At 37.4% G+C, this 23,453-nt stretch overlaps 1 protein-coding gene across 1 annotated transcript in view; it reads left to right on the top strand.

The window, feature by feature from the left end:
- The window catches only part of LOC145689838 (discoidin domain-containing receptor 2-like), a 602,490-nt gene that overhangs the window by 467,260 nt on the left and 111,777 nt on the right, over nt 1–23,453 (top strand). Inside the window, exon 7 of the mRNA XM_081764058.1 lies at nt 2,429–2,562. Within this exon, the coding sequence (XP_081620184.1) occupies nt 2,429–2,562 (134 nt within the window). The remainder of the gene's footprint in view (nt 1–2,428; nt 2,563–23,453) is intronic.

Genomic DNA, 23,453 nt, shown 5'->3' with positions numbered 1-23,453 from the left:
GAGACGCTATGGAAACCCTCTAGCCTGATTGCAAGATGCTTATCTGTTCTATAGATCAACGAGTCATTGTTTAAGAGAGCCTTCCTCATCCCCTTCAATCGTGTTGCTTCGTTTTACATCTTTCCCACTAAAGGAGTATCTCCTTCTCAGTCCAATTAGTTGTCTTCATTAACGACCACCGAGGGATGTCACAACAGGTTTATATTCACTTAAAAAGGGCGTGTTTATCAGACGAAAGCTTTTGCATTCAAGAAAGATAACCTTAGAATGGACTCTTATATATACACACACTGAAAGAAATATCGGTCCTTATGGTATACTGTCACATATACATAGAAGGACTAACTCCAAAGGCTATTCGGGTATCTTGTGCTGAGGACATCTCTAAAGTAACCATTTACATGCACTAGGGATATCTACAGTATGTATGATAATAAAGACTCTATGACTTTAAGTGACATTATTTTACTCAAACATAATTAAAGTTACAAAATCATACATCATTGAGTCAATGTGATTAACTGAGTGGGCGTAGGGTGGTGGTTAGCGTTGTTACTTCGTAATCGGGAGGTCCTGAGTTCGTATCACCCTGATAAAGAATTTCCCAGGAATTTACCTCAGTGTCAACGGCCGAAAGCCAGGATTTTTTTTATTTTCCTTTGTTGTTGTTGTTGCTCATTGTTAGCAATGTCAGTTCAAGTTGTCGTCTCAGAATGTATCTGGAAGTTTAAATAATACAGCACGTGTGTGAGACAATCCATCATTATATATATTAGTTGGTCAACAATAGTAAAACAGAGACAAAGGAGCGTCCAGCTATGCATTGAATTGAATTATGCTAATTAGTTTATTTGATTTTATTTTTGTTAATTCTATTTATTGACTATTCTTAATTTTATTTATGATACCTCTTTTATGGACAATCCATGATTTTATTGGAAATCTTCGATTTTATTTAATTCTTTTATTATTAAAATCCTTAGTTTTAGTTATGTCGATTCTTTTATTGGGAATCCTTGATTTTGTTGTTAAAATCCTTAGTTTTATGTTAATTCCCATATTGGAAATTCTTGATTTTATTTATATTTATCCTGTTATTGGCAGCTCTTAATTTTATTTATTTATTTATTTATTTGTTGACACTCCTTGTTTTTATTTATGCCAATTCTTTCATTGGGTTTGTCTTAATTCATTTATTAGCAACACTTAATTTTACTTTTTGAATCACTTAAACCGAACGATAAAGGATTTTTTAAAAGAAAATTTGAACATTAAATCATGTCGCGCTTAAAAATATGGTAATGTCTGTTAAGGTGTCAAATTTGCTTTAATTTGGCTCCCTACTTAATTCGATTATATGTCTCTAGAGCATACAGTAGACACAGTAATGTATAATAATAATAATAATAATAATAATAATAATAATAATAATAATAATAATAATAATAATAATAATAATAATAATAATAATAATAATAATAATAATATTATTATTATTATTATTATTATTATTATTATTATTATTATTATTATTATTATTATTATTATTATTATTATTATTATTATTATTATTAGAGGTCATTTGGAAAGTAAAATTGTGCTTGTCATACTGTATGGCTATAAAAGTTGCTCGCTGACAGAGAGAGACTGAGGATATTCGAAAACGAACTTTTCAGAAAAATATTTCGCACCAAGAATACAAACAAAACGGTAAACTTACAGAGATACGATAATGTAGAAGTTCACATAACTACAGAACTCCGAAAATCATGTAGTAAGGTCAGGACGTCTACAAAGTCAAAATGAGTTTGTTTGTATCTGAGTCCTAGTCCAGAAGGGTGCGGGAAAAGACCTCTAGGTATACCAAGAAAAATATAGAAGTGTAATATAAAGCATTGTCTCAGAGAGGGGATAATAACAGTTCAAACTGGATTGACAACGGATTGATAGAATCCAAGCCAGGTCTCATTTCTTCGAGAATAAACTTTCTTTTAAGACATAGTTAGTAGAGTAAGTTATGAAAACTGATTGATTACATGTGATGTCATCTAGATAAACATGCATGATGAATCAAATCAATCGAGTCAATAAAAGAACGTAAAAATAACTGTAAACTTAATCCAAACAAATAGTGAAGACAAGCTGTATAAAATAATGTTTAGGAAACACTGGATGTCATCCAATATGGCGGTTTAACAGATCTAGCTTTTCTTTTTTTCGAACTTTCTCTTTTCTTTTATTATTATTAATCGAAGGTTGATTGATGATCTGTAACCTTCAAGCTTAATTTTCTTATGCTTCCCTCAAGAGCTGCCTCTGGTTATATTTGTCACCAAACTTGTTTTGTTCTACGCTTAACTATAAGAATATTCAGAAACCCAATTTTAGATGAGGCACACTAATATAATTGATATGTTTTTGTTCACAGGTCAAGGCTGGGTCGGATGGAAGAACGACTCTCATGGTGGACGCCCAATTGAAATCACTTTTGAGTTTGATCGAATTCGAGAATTCACCGCTGTGCATATTTTCGTTAATAATCAATTTACTCGAGATGTCCAGGTAAGAGTTCTATCTCTGAATTCCAGTAGTTTTAGCTTATCTTCATGTGCTCTGTTTTTGTAAGTGAACTGACAGAATTTCCGAAAATGGTTTATCTTACACCTTCATTTCACATTGTCTTAGTCCACATTTGAGGTGGACGGAGTACGCCTACGATTTAAACGTCTTAAAATAATCCTTCACACGTGTCTTACGATGTGGCAACATTGAAGAGCCCTCATTTGTGTGCAGGATAAGAAAAAAATGCGAATCGTTAGTTTCAACCCATTCAGTGCAGTACCTATGTATAGATTACAGTTTACAGTGAAGATTGTGAGATTATAATCTGAAACAGTTTAGGGGCTGAAGGCGAGGAACTGATGAGCAACCTTTAGCTGTCCTCTCTTTTTGTTTCAGTCTGACGAAGGCACCGTTACAACAGTGCCGAAATATATCAAGTACTCCAGTATTGTTTTTAAAGAACATTCTTTCATAGCCGTGACTCAGTGGAACTAGTGCAGAAAATGGAAGCAAGACAGGAAATTATACGTATAAACATCCAAATAAATTTTACTTCCCAATACTATTGATTTTATTGTTACTGAGCTAGGTAATAAGCTTTCTTTCATTAATTAATTTAATTTAGATGACGTGGCAATAGCAGCTAGACTGGTATGAATCATACTTTCCTATAATTTAGTGTTTCACGTAAATTCCTACATGCCATATTCAACAACGCAGGAAATGAAACTGTTTCCAATGACCCAATATAGCTACGCCAACAGAATTCTTTTTCTTCTTAAAGCTCCTCCTAATAGATTTCCAATGTGCTGTCGGTGTTATTAGAAAACAGTATAGAGCGGTTGGCACATTGTTTTAATATTCAGCGGTTTTGACCCGCTCAAAGGATTATGGTTCTCGAACCTCATGGGATGGTTTTAGGAAAATCCTCGTGGACTGAAATTAATGTCTGTCCGCCTTGATGACGCACAAATGCGCTTGATTTATTTCGGGGGGCATTACACTCTTCATCTCACACTCATCTGCGAACAGATACATCACACACAAACCCCCAAAAATATGCGTGATCGATATTAACAACGGAGTGGCTGCAGGGCGGAGTCTCCCAGTTGCCAGTTGTGGCAGTGGAGGAAATTATATCCGAACGTACAAAAAGGGTTTGGGAATACAGTAACAGAAAGGAAAACAAGTCAATACTAGGAAGGATAACCAGCGAACAAACAAGAAATCTGCTGATGTCTATCAATTCAAATGGTACAACTGATGGGGCCGCGGTGGCTCAGTGGTAGATCGTTCATCTCTCGTGTATGAGGTCCGTGGTTGTATCCCAGTTCGCGCCAGGAGAACTTTGTGGTGGACAAACACCGTGTTTATGGGTTTCGTCGGGGTTCTCCCGTTTCTCTCCACTTTCTTCATTTCACTCATTTCTCATCATTACCGTCTCTTTTAGCCTAGCCGGCATAATTGTGGGACGTAAAAAAAAAAAACTGAAAGCTTGCATTTTTTTCATTTCTTGGTACAACTGATTGACTTCGAAACAATTTTCGAAAATCATTCAATATTTATTGCAGATATAAATGTAATTTTTAGTATAGTTTTTGAAAAATGCGGGAATAAATACATTTAGAAACGCGTAGCAGTATCAGTATTTCTTCAGTTCTACGGTATCGGAATACTCCAATATAATCTTACATCAATTACTTAAAAGTAAGAAAGTACACAACTCCAAGAATAATTTTATCCATTCATTTCTACCCAAGTCTTTTGTTATTCCCGTTTGGTTTAACTTGGCAATATCTCCGTATTCGTATTCTCTTAGCAATTGCTATTGCCTTCCTTATATTTCACATCAATGATACATTACGCTACAAGCGTATTATTTCACACTACACTCATTTTGTTTCAACTAAAACCCTTATGTGATTTTCCGTTCATGTATATTTCGTGACACTTTAGTTTTGTCCATCTTCAGAGCCCTAGCTCAGTTACTTTCGATACCTACTTTTAGTTATATGGGGTTCATTTTTTTCGTTCTCTACTTTCCTAGGTAAGACAGTCAGTTTAAAAAAACGCAAATATAAGGCAAATATACAAATTTATATTTGATACCTTACTGTTCCGGAGATATACACTGTGTTCAAGAATATGCTTATGAGATAACAGAAGGTCCATCACACGGGAAACATGACGGTTATCGTTCAGATAGTCGTTATTTTGAACACTTCCTCTAATAGTGTTGTGCCCAGTGTGGAATTATACCCCTCCTCTTCCCGAAAGACCTGTGTCATTTCCCAGGTTGCAATAATTAAATGTTGCTGCTAGAAGTTGTCATCACTCCACATGGTTTCCTTGACTATGTCTACGGTACGTTTAAGTCTATTTCCAGTGTATCTATGTGTCTCTGAGGCTCACCGATGGTCTGTCCGTACTTAAATGGTGCGATTTGAGAGGTGAACATACCATCGCGGTAAATCTGAGAGACACATTATTATGCTGGAAACAGTCACCACCGAACTGTAGGCATATTGAAAGGCAATAGAGACTACTAGGGGCAACAGTTAAGTATTGCAACTTTGAGAATGACACACCTCTCGAGGGAGGTAGAGACATGGTCCTACACTATGTACAACGCTATTAGGGGAAGTGTTCAAAATTACTACTTTCTGAAGAAAGACACTCATGTTTCCTGCACGATAGGCGTTCTGTCCTCTAATGAACATATTCTTGAACACCCTATATGTCTCCGAAACGGTGCGGTATCACGCCTACATTTATATGGATATTTTTGTTGCCTTTTTTTTTTTTTTTTTTAAGATTAGATTAGTTTAGATTTATTAATCATTCTTTGAGCCATGTCACATGTACATTTGTACAAAATGGTATAGAATTCGTCAGTACATAAATTCGATACAATTTTTAAAAGAACTACAATGCTCTTGTTTTCAACAACTTGTGAAAATAGATATAGGCTAAATCAATTCTACAATATATGTAACGATCATATATAGAAACGCGTACTGAAATTTAACATTCCTTAGCGATCCCCTGTATATTCCTGCACGATGGCCGTCCGGTTATCCAGTAAGCATATTCTCGAACACCCTGTATATCACCGGAACAGTGCGAATTCACTCACATATTCATAGAGATTTTTTTGTTGCCTGTCGATAGAGTATTAATTTGCTGAAGTCTGGATATGCCTTGGCTATCTATTCTGTACTTTGATAATATATTCAGTCGCAAACAATTACTAGTGCTAAAGTCCCATCACTTCTTGATATGTGTCTGCATATGTGTTCCCGAGTTTGATACTTGGTTAAAGCATAATGTTGAGTAGCCTGTAGGGCTAGTATGTGAAACGTAAACTTCAATGTATAAAAATATTTTTTTTATTCTCATAATCTCAAAAGAGGTAACATATCCTTGCACCGAGTTCCAGCTGGTATGATCATTACCAGTAATCTAAATGACCCATTAAAATTTTAAGTTTAAGAGCTTCCAAAGCGAATAACACCTCTTGCATGACTCAGAAAGTTGCACTGGGAAACAATGCAGTTGAATAATCGTGCCAGAGGAAAGAATATATAGTGAAGAAAGGAAATAAAATGCGCTGTATCGTGACCAGGCCGAACCCTAGACATTGCAGCTGGGAGTTTTGCAAACTCTCCCTTGCGCTTTGACCTCAAACAAAGAAAGCATTTTGAAAGAAAAAGAGTTGGATAGAATGTTATGATTTATAAGATCATTTGTCCTGAACTCTGACCTTAACCAATATGGATGAATATATTCTCCCTGCTTATTTATTGCCTTATCACCATTGCTGTGTCTCGAACTCATCCCACCGAAAATTCTCACTTTCTATAGAGGACCTTGTTGCATAACTCCGCCTTTCATACCCCCCAGCGGCACCCCTCGAGAATCGTCTCAGAAGTGTTGTCAGTAGCTTCTAAATTATACGACAATACAAACTTTTGAAAATGATATAATTCATGTGAATATCGATTATACAAGTATATTTTAGATTTGCAACTGTGCATGTGAGTAACTCCTATAAAAACACAGTCTGACCAAAACAAACACTTATTTTTCAAGTGTGTCTTTTACAGTTTCGGCGATCTATCATTACCATAATCAGACATGTTACCGCACCTTCACTAGCTTTCTCCACAATTAAATCCTATATAAGCTACTAGCAGAATACTCATTCTTTGCACGCTGAGAATGTTTCATTTTGGACATAAAGGGCTCGATTTGTGTTTAAAGGGTATCCGAAGTGTCACTATTCGTCTCAGTAACCCCGAAAACTATGTAACTGACACTAATATCAGTCATTCTCGGTGATTTTTATATATTCCCCTCCCCCAAGTTCCGGTGCTGAATTTGGATTTGAACGGCATCGGAAGCGTCACTGTTTATCTCAGCCACTTGTAAAACTATGGATTCGATACTAATATCGGTCATTTTGATCATTTTTATATATCTTCCCCTCTTCCAAGTTGTGGGACTGATTTAGATTTAAACGGCATCGGAAGTGTCACTGTTCATCTCACCCACCTTGAAAACTATAGATTCGACACTAATATTGGTAATTTTTGATCATTTTTATATATCTTTCCCTCCTCCAACTTGTTTGGCTGAATTTGGATTTAAAGAGCATCGGAAGTGTCACCGTTCATCTCAGCGAACCCGAAAACTAAGGATTCGACACTAATATAAGTTAATCACGTTCATTTTCATCTTCCTTCTGCCCTAAGTTGCACCGTCAAAGTGAAATGATGAAAACTATCCCAGGCCCGAATCTCGTCTATGTGAAAAATTTGATCGAGTCGATTGGGTGATTCAAGACGTAGGAAGTCACAAAACATAGTCACTTTCATTTTTATATAGACCTATATGGATAAGAACTTGCTTTGGCGAGATTTTTTTTTTTTTTTAATGTAAGTTATAATTCATTTATGAGCCGAAGAGTGGCAGCTTAAATAAGGCACTCCCGTCCGAATAGTTAGCGTAATTGGCTTTGGTACGTACAGTTCCGGGTTCGATTCACAATGAGAGCGCCTTATTAGCGTTGATCCAGTATCGAGGCAATTGACAAGGTACTTGAATTAAGACTCATCGAACTCCGGTTTACAAAGCCAGAAGTAGCGATAGTCCATACGCTGATAATACACCACCCTACTAAGTAAGCTATCTAACCAGCTCAATGGCGGCTCTTGCGGTTCGCTACAAGCCAAGGGAGGAAAACTTAAATATTTCAAATCTTATAGTATTTTAGGTAAGTTCTCTTCCGTTCGGGTGTAGCAATAACAGTTCAGTGTTTACCGATGTGATTTCTTCGAAAGCTACCACTAAACCAGCGATATCGTATCATGAATTGTATTGTTTAAAGAGCTCAGATATTTTCTATTTCCATAAATGAAATGATATATAGTGTATATGTTTAAAATTTGACGTTCCATCTCCAATGACTATTAGCCGAAAGAAACGATGATAAATGCAAGAGGTGGCTCAGTGGTAGAGCGTTCACCTCTGGTGCTTGGGGTCTCTGGTTCGATCCCAGCTCATGCCAAGCGGACTTTGAGGTGGACAAACACCGTGTCCATGGGTTTTCTCCAGTTTTCTCCCACTTTGACCATTCCACCATTGCATTCATTTATCAATAGGCACGTCTCCTTTAGCTTAGCCGGTAGGGGGCGCGGTGGCTTAGTGGTAGAGCGTTCACCTCCGGTGCTTGGGGTCCCTGGTTCGATCCCAGCTCGTGCCGTGTGGACTTTGTGGTAGACAAACACAGTTCTCGTGGGTTTTCTCGGGGTGCTCCCGTTTCCACTTTCTTCATTCCACCATTTCACTCATCTTTCATCATCACCGTTTCCTTTAGCCTAACCGGCATAACCGTGGGACGTAAAACTTAAGGATTTCACAGATTTGAAACAATGTTTGAGATTTAAGACTGGATGAACTAGTGTTACTGGCCAAATTCAAGAAATTTCTTGTCTCATCTCGAATTTAAAAAGACACTTCTCGTCTCGTTTTCGAGCCACAACGAAAATTATTCATCTCGTGGCCAACACTACTAAAGACGAATACTTTTTTTTATCAGGACGTTAGCAACCCTGAGCGATGGTGTCGATGCAGAATAAAAACAGCTCCTCCTTTCCCTGTATGTTGCAAAAGAAGAAACTGACAGATGGTTTGGTTCAAAGCTATATTCCACATTCTCTACGATATGCGTAGTACTACTCCCTGTGACATTATTCATAGTATTCTGATCTGACATTCAATTGGAAACAAAGCCAGCAAGAGCATGAGGGGGAGGTTCTATGGAACCAGTTTCTCTTTCATAAAAGAAGCGCTGGGCTAAAAAAGTCGTAGATATTACATGCAAAGCACAATAGCTAGTATACAAGCAGCGGAACTAAAAGTTATACACAGAAGGTACATATTGAGAAGTATGACATCTACACAAAAGCCTCGGAAATAATAGCTACTGATGGCGATTATATCGGTTTGGGGGAACAGCGCAGGGGCAGATAAAAGACAACCAGTTCTGCCAATTAGTAGAGAAAAAGATAATCGACGCGTGTATTACATACGAAACGAGATATTGCGATGGGTATTGCAAAATAAATCAATGTTCTGTTATTGAAACAGGTAGTTTTTTGCATTTCCCTTGTGCTGAAGTCCACTGGACTGTTAATATTGTTGCTTCAAATCTAGAAGTACCATATTCGAAATTCTCGACTGACCAAAATTACATTCTCCCGTTTTAAACTGTTATTTCAGTTTACCTGAGTCTTATTAGGACGAATTCTGGCACGGAACCTCTAAATACACTTACACACAGTGGCGGATATAGAAGATAAAAACAGGGGGGAGGGTTCAGCAAGAACCCAGATTATAATAGGGATATCATGAGTTTACTATGAACTTTCAAAAATATATAAATAATAGCTTAAATTATTTTTGTCACTCAAAAAACTGAGGGTCCCAGCCCCCTGCCCCTGTGCTGTATCCGCCATTGCTCATACAATTCTCCTTTCGAAAAATTCTTTTAAAGTTAACAATGTAATTCTTATGACTGTACCTACAACTATCTTAAATAAATAAAAGAATCATTGTGACTCACTGATGAAGCGCTTATCTCTCCTGCTGGAGTCCTTGGTTCGATTTGCAGATCCTTCGAGTTTGTGAGTGGACAGCATCGCGTGCTTGGGTTTACAGTTTCCTCCCACATTATTAATCCACGTATTTTTTTTTTTACAATCATTCATTTTCATTATTCATACGTCTCATTTAGAATACAGAGAAGGCGCGGTGGCTCAGTGGTAGAGCGTTCACCTCCGGTGCTTGGGGAACCTGGTTCGATCCCAGCTCGCGCCGTGTGGACTTTGTGGTGGACAAACATCGTGCTCGTGGGTTTTCTCGGGGTTCTCCCGTTTCCTCCCACTTTCTCCATTCCACTATTTCATTCATTTCTCATCTTCACCGTCTCCTTTAGCCTAACCGGCATAAGCGTGGGACGTAAAACTTAAAGATTTCATTGGAAAATTTTATTTAACTTCTTGACAAATGTATAGTTCTATATTCATTAATTTCATTTAATTGGATTTAACAAGATTTTTCAACTTCGTTAGGTTCTGTAGTTATTAGTCCAATGCATACATTGGACATTTATTTCATATTATCTGGTCATCCAGATGATACCTAATAATCACTCCATGAAACAGTGGCGAATCTAGAAAGTAAAAATTGGGGGTTCAGCCAGAACTCAGACTATGATAGGTATATCATGAGCTTACTATAAACTTTCAAAAATATATAAATAATTGCTTAATTTTTTTTTTTTTTTTTTTTTTTGTAACTGCAAAAACTCGGGACCTAGGCCCCTAGGTCCCGGGATACATCCGCCACTGTTATGAAGTATATTATTGTTATTCCTTCTTGCCGGTCCAGTAGATGTACTCCATAATAACAACGGAGAAATGATAATAGATATTATACGTCTTTTGGTATAAAGGGTCTCGGGTTTACTACTGTGCAAATATCTTCATATAGGCTATGAATTTGGTCTAAAATTAAACGTTACTCGAAAAGCATCCGAAGTTTTCTTTTATGCCATTAGATGGCAACATTGCGATGTAACTGGCCAAATGACACAAGTGCATCCGTATGATGTTTCTGTTGTGTGCAGGGGCTCGTTCCTTCTGTTCTAATTTCCGTTTTAGCTCGCTTTGCTTCCGCACCCTGCTCCTCGCATAACGACCACTTGAAAAATCAAACCTTTTCCTCTCCCCTTTCTCCCTACTTTACTATTAACCCTTTCCATCCATTTCAGTTCGGCGAAGCGTGACTCTTTCTGCCACGAGTGACTCTGAACCTCTGCCATCAAATTCAACCCTGTCCCGCCCCCTTTCTCACCTTCTACAATACTCCACTATTAACCCTTTCACTTTACCCTCCGTTGATTCTTAGCTTCATAACTTTTTAAAAAACGATCCTAATAACCTTCTTCTTCTTTTTTTTATCTTTTATTAACCCTTTATATAGGGCATACAGAGAATCCATAAAATCGCTGTGCTATTTCACTTTTAACCTTTTTTTTTTTTTTTTTTTGAGCCAACCGTGAATAATATACTCTTAAAATATCTACAACTGAAATTTCTTAAGCATTCAATTTTCTTATGCAATTGCAAATGTACAGTAAAAAGAATATTTTAATAATAATAATTGTTAAAACAGGATTAGTAATATACTTTTAGTATTACATTAGCATTGTGAGTGAAAATTATGTGAACACTATTTGAGAGGAAGCATTTAGTCCGAGTTTACGTGACACAGAGTCTCAACCTGCTCACCAGCACGATTAATGCACATAAACCAACGTTCAACAGTACAATTTAGTGCCCGAACACACATTTCTGGGAGAGTGTTGGATACAACATTTTTTTTTATTCTGTCCTTGAGTTCTTCTATGTCTCGCACTTTTGTACTATACACGCGCTCTTTTATCATATCCCCATAACCAGAAGTCGCAGGGTGTGAGATCCGGGGATTGGGGAGGCTATGCCAACAGTTCGCCGCGACCAATCCACCCCAACGAATTGGGACGCTTGATCAAGATAAGCGCGAACAGCATGAGCAAAATTATGTGGTGCACCATCATCATCTTAATAATAAACTTCTCGTCCAAGTTGTAGGGGCATGTTATCAATGGCAAACTCTTGCAACATTTGCAAGTAATCATATGCAGTCGCCGTTGGGGTTCTAAAGAAAAATGTGCCAATTACATCAGTAGTGGTAACGGCACACGAGACATTTACCTTCGGGAATGCACATTCATGCTCATGAATGATACGTGGATTTTCAGTTTCCCAGAAAATTGTGTTATGATGATTAACATGACCACTGGTATGAAAGATAGCTTCATCACTGAAAATCAATTGACTAACATCATTTGCGGCTGCATCTGTGACATTTCAGCTAGAATCTCACAGCATTCTACTCGTACCTGTTTTAGCGGAGCAGTCAAAACTTGAACGATTTGTAGGTGATGTGGTCGCGTGCCAAGGTCCTTGGATAGAATTCTGTTTACTGTCCTTTGTGGAATATCTGTTTCCAGACTACAACGTCTCGTCAATTTTGTTGGACTCCGTAGTACGGCCTCTTGCACTGTTGCAATGTTTAATTCATTTCTGCCAGTTCTAGGTCGCCCAGCATTTCAGCGATAATTGTCAGCTACTGATCCAGTTGCTACAAACTTCTAGTAAATGCGATAAATTATTAAACGAGATGGTGGCCGTCGATCTGAAAAATCTTTCTGCAGACCTTCGACGGACTTCTGTTACCGTCTGCTATAAGTTCCATTAAGCTTGAAACCACTCTTCTGTGCTCCAATGTGAGTCTATCAGCCATGGGTCAGCCTGTAATAGTAAATAAAACAAAGTTCAGATTGTTCGCATAATTTTGGCTCACTGTATGCGCCTTTGGCATGGGAGACCAGGGTTCGATTCCCGGAGGGAGCTCATATGGTTCGGATTCTACGTTAATCAGTAGGTCCCGTCTTATATAGCCTCGCTGCTGAAAGGGACGTTAAACTCAAAACCAACTCAACTTAACTCATCTCAGGCAGTACTGGACATCCATTCGACGTGTGATGGTTATCCGTTATTTCGATATTGCATAGTTTGCTCGTATATCAACGTTTCTTAAACTGTGGTTCGCAGACCACAAGTGGTCTTACTACGTATATGTGAGGATTTACGTTTACCCAAATCATGTTGTTCAGCTGAATGAGACCTACCAATTAGTATATGCCTCATCTTTCGAAATATTTTTTCGTCAAACGCTAATTATGGTAATAATGAAGAATTAATCCTCGTTCAAACACATTTTTTTCGTTGTCTCTTCAACAGAGCAGAAAGTAACAAAACAAGTAAAAAAAATCCTCAAACAACAGACACCCTCATATGTTCATAATCTCGAAATCATTATGATGAAATCAATCATAAAACAACAACAACAACGAAGCAACATACTAAGGCGTATTTTCTTTTTGCAGGGAAGTCCACTTCAATAATAATAATAATAATAATAATAATAATAATAATAATAATAATAATAATAATAATAATAATAATAATAATAATAATAATAATAATAATAATAATAAAGTTGTGGTTACTTTGGAATTTGGGGACTAAATTGGCTACCACCACAAGTAACAATTGAATAAGGAAGAAAGAAAGAGATGAGAAACAATAAGCTAAAAATTCGAAATTGAATAAATTTGTTTTCCGCTAGATGTCGCGTTGTCTCATAAAGAAAAGAAAAGAAAAGAAAGAAAAGAAACAAGACGAAAACGTTGGTTTATTGCCAAAATGATAACTCAATATTTGTTAGCAACATCCGTTCGTTATATTCAAATTAGATAGCGTCATCTTGTAGAAGGCAACTTAATATTCCGAGCTCATCCGCTGAGAAAAATCTTATTTTCCTCTTCTTTATCTCTCTCTTTATTTAATATCCGTTCCTCCTTTTCATAAAGCGTTGCGCAAGAAAACTGAAGAAACCGAGAATCAGCAGTTAAAATGTACGCTTGTATATATTTCGGTAGAATTCGCGTGCTCTTTCCTTCATTTTGTTTCTTAACTAAACGCATACTAGTGCTGACATCTTTTGAGCAGTGTTGCTAATGAAGTAATTTTACAGCTGAGGTACTTTTTATTTTTTTTTTCTTCGTTAAAGTCATATCTTTCATGTTCCGTTTCTGCATATGTTGCAAGTTGCCTAAACTTGTTTTCGACGGTGAATTCAAGTGTACGGAGCAGTGATAGAATATTATGATCTCGGTAAATGTCGTGATTACGTGATGTACTTCAAACAGTTCTTTTGGAATTGGGCGATTTGGGGTTGAGTTTCTATTTTCAACAGTTCTTTTAGAATTGGGCAGTTTGAGTTTGTACTTTCAACAGTTCATTTAGAATTGAACAGTTTGAGTTTGAGTTTGTACTTTCAACAGTTCATTTAGAATTGAACAGTTTGAGTTTGAGTTTGTACTTTCAACAGTTCTTTTGCAGTTGCAAGTTTTAGTTTGTACTTTCAACAGTTCTACTTGGGCAGTTTGAATTTGTACTTCCAGAAGTTCTTTTAGAATTGGGCAGTTTGAGTGTGAGATTGTACTTTCAACAGCTCTTTTGCAGTTGTGTAATTTGAGTTTGCACTTTCAACACTTTGTTTAGAATTGAGCAGCTTGAGTTTGTACTTTCTATAGATCTTTTCAAACTGGACAGATTGAGTTTATACTTTCAACAGTTCTTTTGCAATTGGGCAATTTGAGTTTGTACTTTCAACAGTTCTTTTTCTATAATGGGACAGTTTGAGTTTAAATTTGTACTTTCAACAGTTCTTTTAGAATTGGGCAGTTTGAGTTTGTACTTTCAACAATTCTTTTTTTTATAATCGGACAGTTTGAGTTTGAATTTGTACTTCCAACAGTTCTTTTTTAGAATTGGGCAGTTTGAGATTGTATTTTGAACAGTTCTTTTAGAATTGGGCTGTTTGAGTTTTAGCTTTTGTGTTTGGCTTCCTTACGCAACATAGAGACTAAAAAGAATCAACGAGAACTTGTTATAATTGCAAATCGTTCCATTGTCGAAAGATTTTGCTTTTACAATATAACTATCTTTGTTAGGTTGTCCTTACCTCTCAAGGAAGGCACTGATATGTTGTCGAAACATTACGTTTTGGCATTTTGTAATCTCCTTTTTAGACTACTTGCGTTTCACTGTAATGTTTGTGTAAAAGAAAAGAAAAGAAACTGTAAAAAGAAAAAAGAAAAGAAAAGAAAAGAAATTGCCAGTTTTATGTCCAGTGTTTATCCAGTTTGGCTAAAGAAGACAGATTATTAACAAAAGTAAATAATAGGTTTGAAAACAATTGATGCACAGACAGCGGAAATGGGACAACTGTTCCCACTGTTACAGACTCACAAACATATTGTTTTCCACCACAAATTTACTTGACCTGGTATTGAACCTGGACTCTTTTTCAACAAATGTGAGCACTCTACAGTTCTTTTTGTTTGTCTCAACCGGATATTTGTCTCTATTATCTTCTAATAATACATTCTACACTCTAAATTTACTTTCTACTTAGTTCAATACTATATGGATATGGAAAATTCGAGGACAGTTAAAAACGTATATTCTCTTCAGGGGTTTCGAACCCACGATTAACTACGACACGTGATCCGAAGCCGAATGCCTGGGAGCGCTCGGCTATTGCCACCAGCTACCACAAAGCCATTATACCTCCAAAATTTAATTTGTATACTGCTCACGCTCACCTCTGGTGCGAGCAGTTCCTGGTTCGATCTCGTGCCATGCATGTTTGTGGTGGGAAAACATCGTATCCGTGAGTTTTCTCGGAGTTCTCCCGTTTTCTCCTACATTCTCAGTCTACCAATTTAATAATTCACTTACATTATCGCAAATCATCTATCTTCTTGTAGCCTATAGGCCATTATGAAGGGACGTAAAATTTGTAAACTTCATTTTGTATATCACTGTAAAAAATATTCTGTTGCACTACCTGCATCATGACTTTAGGTTGTCTTCAATTTTGTTTTACATTTTTTTGAACAGTTTTTTTTTTTTTTTTAGTTTCTTTTACATATAACTGAGATAAATAGCTCCCACAAAAGACAATCTGTGTTCCCCACTCAGCCTCAAATATGTACCTCCAACTCATGATAACAGCTACCACACTCATATTGTAGAACAAACCTGCAGAATGTTTCGTCGAGATACTGCCGTTAACCAACGAATATAAATCTTGGCTTGTTTCCTGTACAATTTTTTTTGAGTTTTTTTTTTAAAATAAAAAAGTCTACAAAAATTAAATCATATTTCTCAATAAAGCATAATGGATATTTTTCTTTCCTTCAGTCAGTGTTACCTTCTTTCTTCAGCGCACACGTTTTTCTTCTCTGAAGAAGTACCTACCCTTGGAAGGAACGAAATATGTGTAACTTTTTTTTCCAGCATAAAGCGAGGCGCTTTCGATCGCAGAAAAAGGGGTGAGTTGTAACACCGGTGTTGTTCCGTGGGATGGAGAAAACCTATATTAGCATGTTTATCATAGTAATGGCGTCCTCACTGGTGTGTTTAAGGTATACGCGCTTTTGCCTTTTTCCCATTCCCTTCTTTATTCTCCTTACCCTTCTCTGCTCGTTCGTACAGTTCTCCTCTCTCGACGGGTAAATGGAGCTTTCAAAATTTACTGTGCTGGTAAAGTTTGCGGCATGAGAAGAAAAAGAAAAAAAAGAAAAGCAAAGAAGCGTGGTTTATGTCTTGCCAAGTTTCTCTCCTTTTCTTTGTATTTTTTTTTTCCTTGACTAAAGTAGTACCATATTTAGAAAAAGCTAGAAAACTTTCTATTGAAACGTCGCGAAGGATTTGTGCAATATGTGTGTTGTACTTCTCTTCTCTTTTTCTAACAACCAAGGTCTCTTTGTATGCTTTTCTTCGTAATATTGTCCTTATAGGTTATATTACAAGAAAACAAAAGAAAAAAGCAAATTTACAGAAAAGGTGTACCTCAAGGATCTATGTTTGAACCTACTTACTTAATATGCATTAAGTTTTGGCATTACCGTATATTATTTTGAATCAGGTATCCGAATTATTTCAGTCCGGAAACTTATCTACAGGAAATATAATGTGTTTCAAATTGAAATAAAGTAATGATAACAAAGTTTCGTTCGAGTTTATATTTCTAGGACTAGCATTATGTAATTAGATATATTGAGGTACTTATGTTTCCTTCCTATTTGCTCATACAATAATTGCATCGTGAGAAAGAAGGGGTAATTTGCATAAGGGCGTATCGACCTATTTCCGGTAAAATGATATATTTATATTTTCTGCAAGTTTGAGTATATCCGTATGTGTCTAGGTGGTGTCTAGGTAATATCTTTGCTCCGTAGCGAACGCCTGTCTCCAAAAGTAGTGTGTGAATACGTTGGTTAATTGGATAAGGGCGTTTGTTTTTCTGCTCTCCTGAAAAATTGAAGAATTGCTAGTTACGCCCTTATCCAAATTAACCCCTCGTAGGTTTCATGTTTTCAATGATCTTCTATATTGAGCTACTAGTGGTATCATAGCTCCGTGGAGAGCAAAAACCCGGGAGACTGGAGACCAGTCTATCAATGATTTTTTCTACATTTTCCCTGAATATACATGCTTATCCGTTAAAGGACAAAGCGAAACCATTAGAAATGCTTTACATGATTAAAATTTAAAGAGTGATAGCCGTGTTTTGTTTTACGAGGACCAAAATATTTCACCGGAATATTTCAACGAAAACAAAGCACATCAAATAATGAAACTCGGATAAGTTTTCTATAAAATTTCTGCATTTATTATTCAGTATTTTTGTAGGTAATTTTATCTAACTTTCATTTATGAAGCACTATCCTTGCCCGGACTTTTCCCCGCGAAAATGGGAGTGGGTGTGGTTGGCAGATTTGTGTCCTTGCCTTGCAATCTGGAGGTTCTCATCTGAACCCTATGGGTTGCTGTTCTGAGGTTTTCTTCAGTCCAACTGCGCGAATTTTGGAATGGTACATTAGGTATACTTCCTTCCAAATTTTCTTCTTATTAGGGTTACCGTTACTTGACAGATCTCTTTAATATATAGCGACTCAGTGGAGAGTCTTCAGAGAAAAAAAAAGTTAAAATTTTATAGCTGAAATAGCTTCGAATAGATCCAGAAAACTGTATAGGGCCTACAACCATTAGTACGTTAGGTAAGCTCTCTGCCGCTTCTCGACGGAAAGCTTGTAAATTTAATTTTTTACCAGTGCAATCGATTTCTCTCAAGAGCGGCGAGAAAATATAGTTCGTACAGCTAAATTTTTACCGATTCAAGTTTCTATCCTTCGTTCTTACAGCTTAATTGTTTGATTTCTTTGATAATTGAACATTACAACAATATGAGTAGCAAACATAACACACACACACACACACACACACACACACACACACACAAATAAATGTTATGTGTACCGGCCCTAGGGTATGGAATCGATGTATTTTGTTACACAGAATCCAGATTTCGAAACCCCAGGATGATTGACCTTGTCAATTTTTTGTTATGGGCGAAAAAAGCTTGAGCGATTTTGGATAGGGAGGATACACGCAACACGGCAATACAATAAAACAAAAGTTCTGTGCAGCAACTGACCCCAGAGTATGGATTCGATGTATTTTGTTACACAGAATCCAGATTTCGAAACCCCAGGATGACTGACCTTGTCAATTTTTTTGTTATGGGGAAAAGCTTGAGCGATTTTGGATACGAAGAATACACGCAACACGGCAGTACAATAAAACAAAAGTTCTGTGCAGCAACTGACCCCAGAGTATGGATTCGATGTATTTTATTACACAGAATCCAGATTTCGAAACCCCAGGATGACTGACCTTGTCAATTTTTTTGTTATGGGGAAAAGCTTGAGCGATTTTGGATACGAAGAACACACGCAACACGGCAGTACAATAAAACAAAAGTTCTGTGCAGCAACTGACGCCAGAGTATGGATTCGATGTATTTTGTTACACAGAATCCAGATTTCGAAACCCCAGGATGACTGACCCTGTCAATTTTTTTGTTATGGGGAAAAGCTTGAGCGATTTTGGATACGAAGAATACACGCAACACGGCAGTACAATAAAACAAAAGTTCTGTGCAGCAACTGACCCCAGAGTATGGATTCGATGTATTTTGTTACACAGAATCCAGATTTCGAAACCCCAGGATGACTGACCTTGTCAATTTTTTTGTTATGGGGAAAAGCTTGAGCGATTTTGGATACGAAGAACACACGCAACACGGCAGTACAATAAAACAAAAGTTCTGTGCAGCAACTGACCCCAGAGTATGGATTCGATGTATTTTGTTACACAGAATCCAGATTTCGAAACCCCAGGATGACTGACCTTGTCAATTTTTTTGTTATGGGGAAAAGCTTGAGCGATTTTGGATACGAAGAATACACGCAACACGGCAGTACAATAAAACAAAAGTTCTGTGCAGCAACTGACCCCAGAGTATGGATTCGATGTATTTTGTTACACAGAATCCAGATTTCGAAACCCCAGGATGACTGACCTTGTCAATTTTTTTGTTATGGGGAAAAGCTTGAGCGATTTTGGATACGAAGAATACACGCAACACGGCAGTACAATAAAACAAAAGTTCTGTGCAGCAACTGACCCCAGAGTATGGATTCGATGTATTTTGTTACACAGAATCCAGATTTCGAAACTCCAAGATGACTGACCTTGTCAATTTTTTTGTTATGGGGAAAAGCTTGAGCGATTTTGGATACGAAGGATACACGCAACACGGCAGTACAATTAAACAAAAGTTCTGTGCAGCAACTGACCCCAGAGTATGGATTCGATGTATTTTGTTACACAGAATCCAGATTTCGAAACCCCAGGATGACTGACCTTGTCAATTTTTCTGTTATGGGGAAAAGCTTGAGCGATTTTGGATACGAAGGATACACCCAACATGGCAGTACAATAAAACAAAAGTTCTGTGCAGCAACTGACCCCAGAGTATGGATTCGATGTATTTTGTTACACAGAATCCAGATTTCGAAACCCCAGGATGACTGACCTTGTCAATTTTTTTGTTATGGGGAAAAGCTTGAGCGATTTTGGATACGAAGGATACACGCAACACGGCAGTACAATAAAACAAAAGTTCTGTGCAGGAACTGACCCCAGAGTATGGATTCGATGTATTTTGTTACACTGAATCCAGATTTCGAAACCCCAGGATGACTGACCTTGTCAATTTTTTGTTATGGGGAGAAAAGCTTGAGCGGTTTTGAATAGGGGGATACATGTAACACGGTAATATAATAAAACAAAAGTTCTGTGCAGCAGCTGACCCCAGAGTATCGATTCGATGTATTTTATTACACAGAATCCAGATTTCGAAACCCCAGGATGACTGACCTTGTCAATTTTTTTGTTATGGGGAAGAGCTTGAGCGATTTTGGATACGAAGAATACACGCAACACGGCAGTACAATAAAACAAAAGTTCTGTGCAGCAACTGACTCCAGAGTATGGATTCGATATATTTTGTTACACAGAATCCAGATTTCGAAACCCCAGGATGACTGACCTTGTCAATTTTTTTGTTATGGGGAAAAGCTTGAGCGATTTTGGATACGAAGAATACACGCAACACGGCAGTACAATAAAACAAAAGTTCTGTGCAGCAACTGACTCCAGAGTATGGATTCGATATATTTTGTTACACAGAATCCAGATTTCGAAACCCCAGGATGACTGACCTTGTCAATTTTTTTGTTATGGGGAAGAGCTTGAGCGATTTTGGATACGAAGAATACACGCAACACGGCAGTACAATAAAACAAAAGTTCTGTGCAGCAACTGACTCCAGAGTATGGATTCGATATATTTTGTTACACAGAATCCAGATTTCGAAACCCCAGGATGACTGACCTTGTCAATTTTTTTGTTATGGGGAAGAGCTTGAGCGATTTTGGATACGAAGAATACACGCAACACGGCAGTACAATAAAACAAAAGTTCTGTGCAGCAACTGACTCCAGAGTATGGATTCGATATATTTTGTTACACAGAATCCAGATTTCGAAACCCCAGGATGACTGACCTTGTCAATTTTTTTGTTATGGGGAAAAGCTTGAGCGATTTTGGATACGAAGAATACACGCAACACGGCAGTACAATAAAACAAAAGTTCTGTGCAGCAACTGACTCCAGAGTATGGATTCGATATATTTTGTTACACAGAATCCAGATTTCGAAACCCCAGGATGACTGACCTTGTCAATTTTTTTGTTATGGGGAAGAGCTTGAGCGATTTTGGATACGAAGAATACACGCAACACGGCAGTACAATAAAACAAAAGTTCTGTGCAGCAACTGACTCCAGAGTATGGATTCGATATATTTTGTTACACAGAATCCAGATTTCGAAACCCCAGGATGACTGACCTTGTCAATTTTTTGTTATGGGCGAAAAAAGCTTGAGCGATTTTGGATACGAAGAATACACGCAACACGGCAGTACAATAAAACAAAAGTTCTGTGCAGCAACTGACCCCAGAGTATGGATTCGATGTATTTTGTTACACAGAATCCAGATTTCGAAACCCCAGGATGACTGACCTTGTCAATTTTTTTGTTATGGGGAAAAGCTTGAGCGATTTTGGATACGAAGGATACACGCAACATGGCAGTACAATAAAACAAAAGTTCTGTGCAGCAACTGACCCCAGAGTATGGATTCGATATATTTTGTTACACAGAATCCAGATTTCGAAACCCCACGATGAGTGACCTTGTCAATTTTTTTGTTATGGGGAAAAGCTTGAGCGATTTTGGATACGAAGAATACACGCAACACGGCAGTACAATAAAACAAAAGTTCTGTGCAGCAACTGACTCCAGAGTATGGATTCGATATATTTTGTTACACAGAATCCAGATTTCGAAACCCCAGGATGAGTGACCTTGTCAATTTTTTTGTTATGGGGAAAAGCTTGAGCGATTTTGGATACGAAGAATACACGCAACATGGCAGTACAATAAAACAAAAGTTCTGTGCAGCAACTGACCCCAGAGTATGGATTCGATATATTTTGTTACACAGAATCCAGATTTCGAAACCCCAGGATGACTGACCTTGTCAATTTTTTTGTTATGGGGAAAAGCTTGAGCGATTTTGGATACGAAGAATACACGCAACACGGCAGTACAATAAAACAAAAGTTCTGTGCAGCAACTGACTCCAGAGTATGGATTCGATATATTTTGTTACACAGAATCCAGATTTCGAAACCCCAGGATGACTGACCTTGTCAATTTTTTTGTTATGGGGAAAAGCTTGAGCGATTTTGGATACGAAGAATACACGCAACATGGCAGTACAATAAAACAAAAGTTCTGTGCAGCAACTGACCCCAGAGTATGGATTCGATATATTTTGTTACACAGAATCCAGATTTCGAAACCCCAGGATGACTGACCTTGTCAATTTTTTTGTTATGGGGAAAAGCTTGAGCGATTTTGGATACGAAGGATACACGCAACATGGCAGTACAATAAAACAAAAGTTCTGTGCAGCAACTGACCCCAGAGTATGGATTCGATATATTTTGTTACACAGAATCCAGATTTCGAAACCCCAGGATGACTGACCTTGTCAATTTTTTGTTATGGGCGAAAAAAGCTTGAGCGATTTTGGATACGAAGAATACACGCAACACGGCAGTACAATAAAACAAAAGTTCTGTGCAGCAACTGACCCCAGAGTATGGATTCGATGTATTTTTTTACACAGAATCCAGATTTCGAAACCCCAGGATGACTGACCTTGTCAATTTTTTTGTTATGGGGAAAAGCTTGAGCGATTTTGGATACGAAGAACACACGCAACACGGCAGTACAATAAAACAAAAGTTCTGTGCAGCAACTGACCCCAGAGTATGGATTCGATGTATTTTGTTACACAGAATCCAGATTTCAAAACCTTAGGATGACTGACCTTGTCAATTTTTTGTTATGGGCAAAAAAGCTTGAGCGGTTTTGAATTGGGGGGATACATGTAATACGGTAATATAATAAAACAAAAGTTCTGTGCAGCAACTGACCCCAGAGTATGGATTCGATGTATTTTATTACACAGAATCCAGATTTCGAAACCCCAGGATGATTGACCTTGTCAATTTTTTGTTATGGGGAGAAAAGCTTGAACGGTTTTGAATAGGGGGGATACATGTAATACGGTAATATAATAAAACAAAAGTTCTGTGCAGCAACTGACCCCAGAGTATGGATTCGATGTATTTTGTTACACAGAATCCAGATTTCGAAACCCCAGGATGACTAACCTTGTCAATTTTTTTGTTATGGGGAAAAGCTTGAGCGATTTTGGATACGAAGAATACACGCAACACGGCAGTACAATAAAACAAAAGTTCTGTGCAGCAACTGACTCCAGAGTATGGATTCGATATATTTTGTTACACAGAATCCAGATTTCGAAACCCCAGGATGACTGACCTTGTCAATTTTTTTGTTATGGGGAAAAGCTTGAGCGATTTTGGATACGAAGAATACACGCAACATGGCAGTACAATAAAACAAAAGTTCTGTGCAGCAACTGACCCCAGAGTATGGATTCGATATATTTTGTTACACAGAATCCAGATTTCGAAACCCCAGGATGACTGACCTTGTCAATTTTTTGTTATGGGGAAAAGCTTGAGCGATTTTGGATACGAAGGATACACGCAACATGGCAGTACAATAAAACAAAAG

The sequence above is a fragment of the Thermobia domestica genome, chromosome 7 (assembly GCF_964235325.1).
Source record: "Thermobia domestica chromosome 7, izTheDome1.hap1.1, whole genome shotgun sequence".
NCBI lineage: Eukaryota > Metazoa > Arthropoda > Insecta > Zygentoma > Lepismatidae > Thermobia > Thermobia domestica.
Note: the sequence above shows the minus strand (reverse complement) of the source record. Positions and strands in the feature narration are given on the sequence as shown.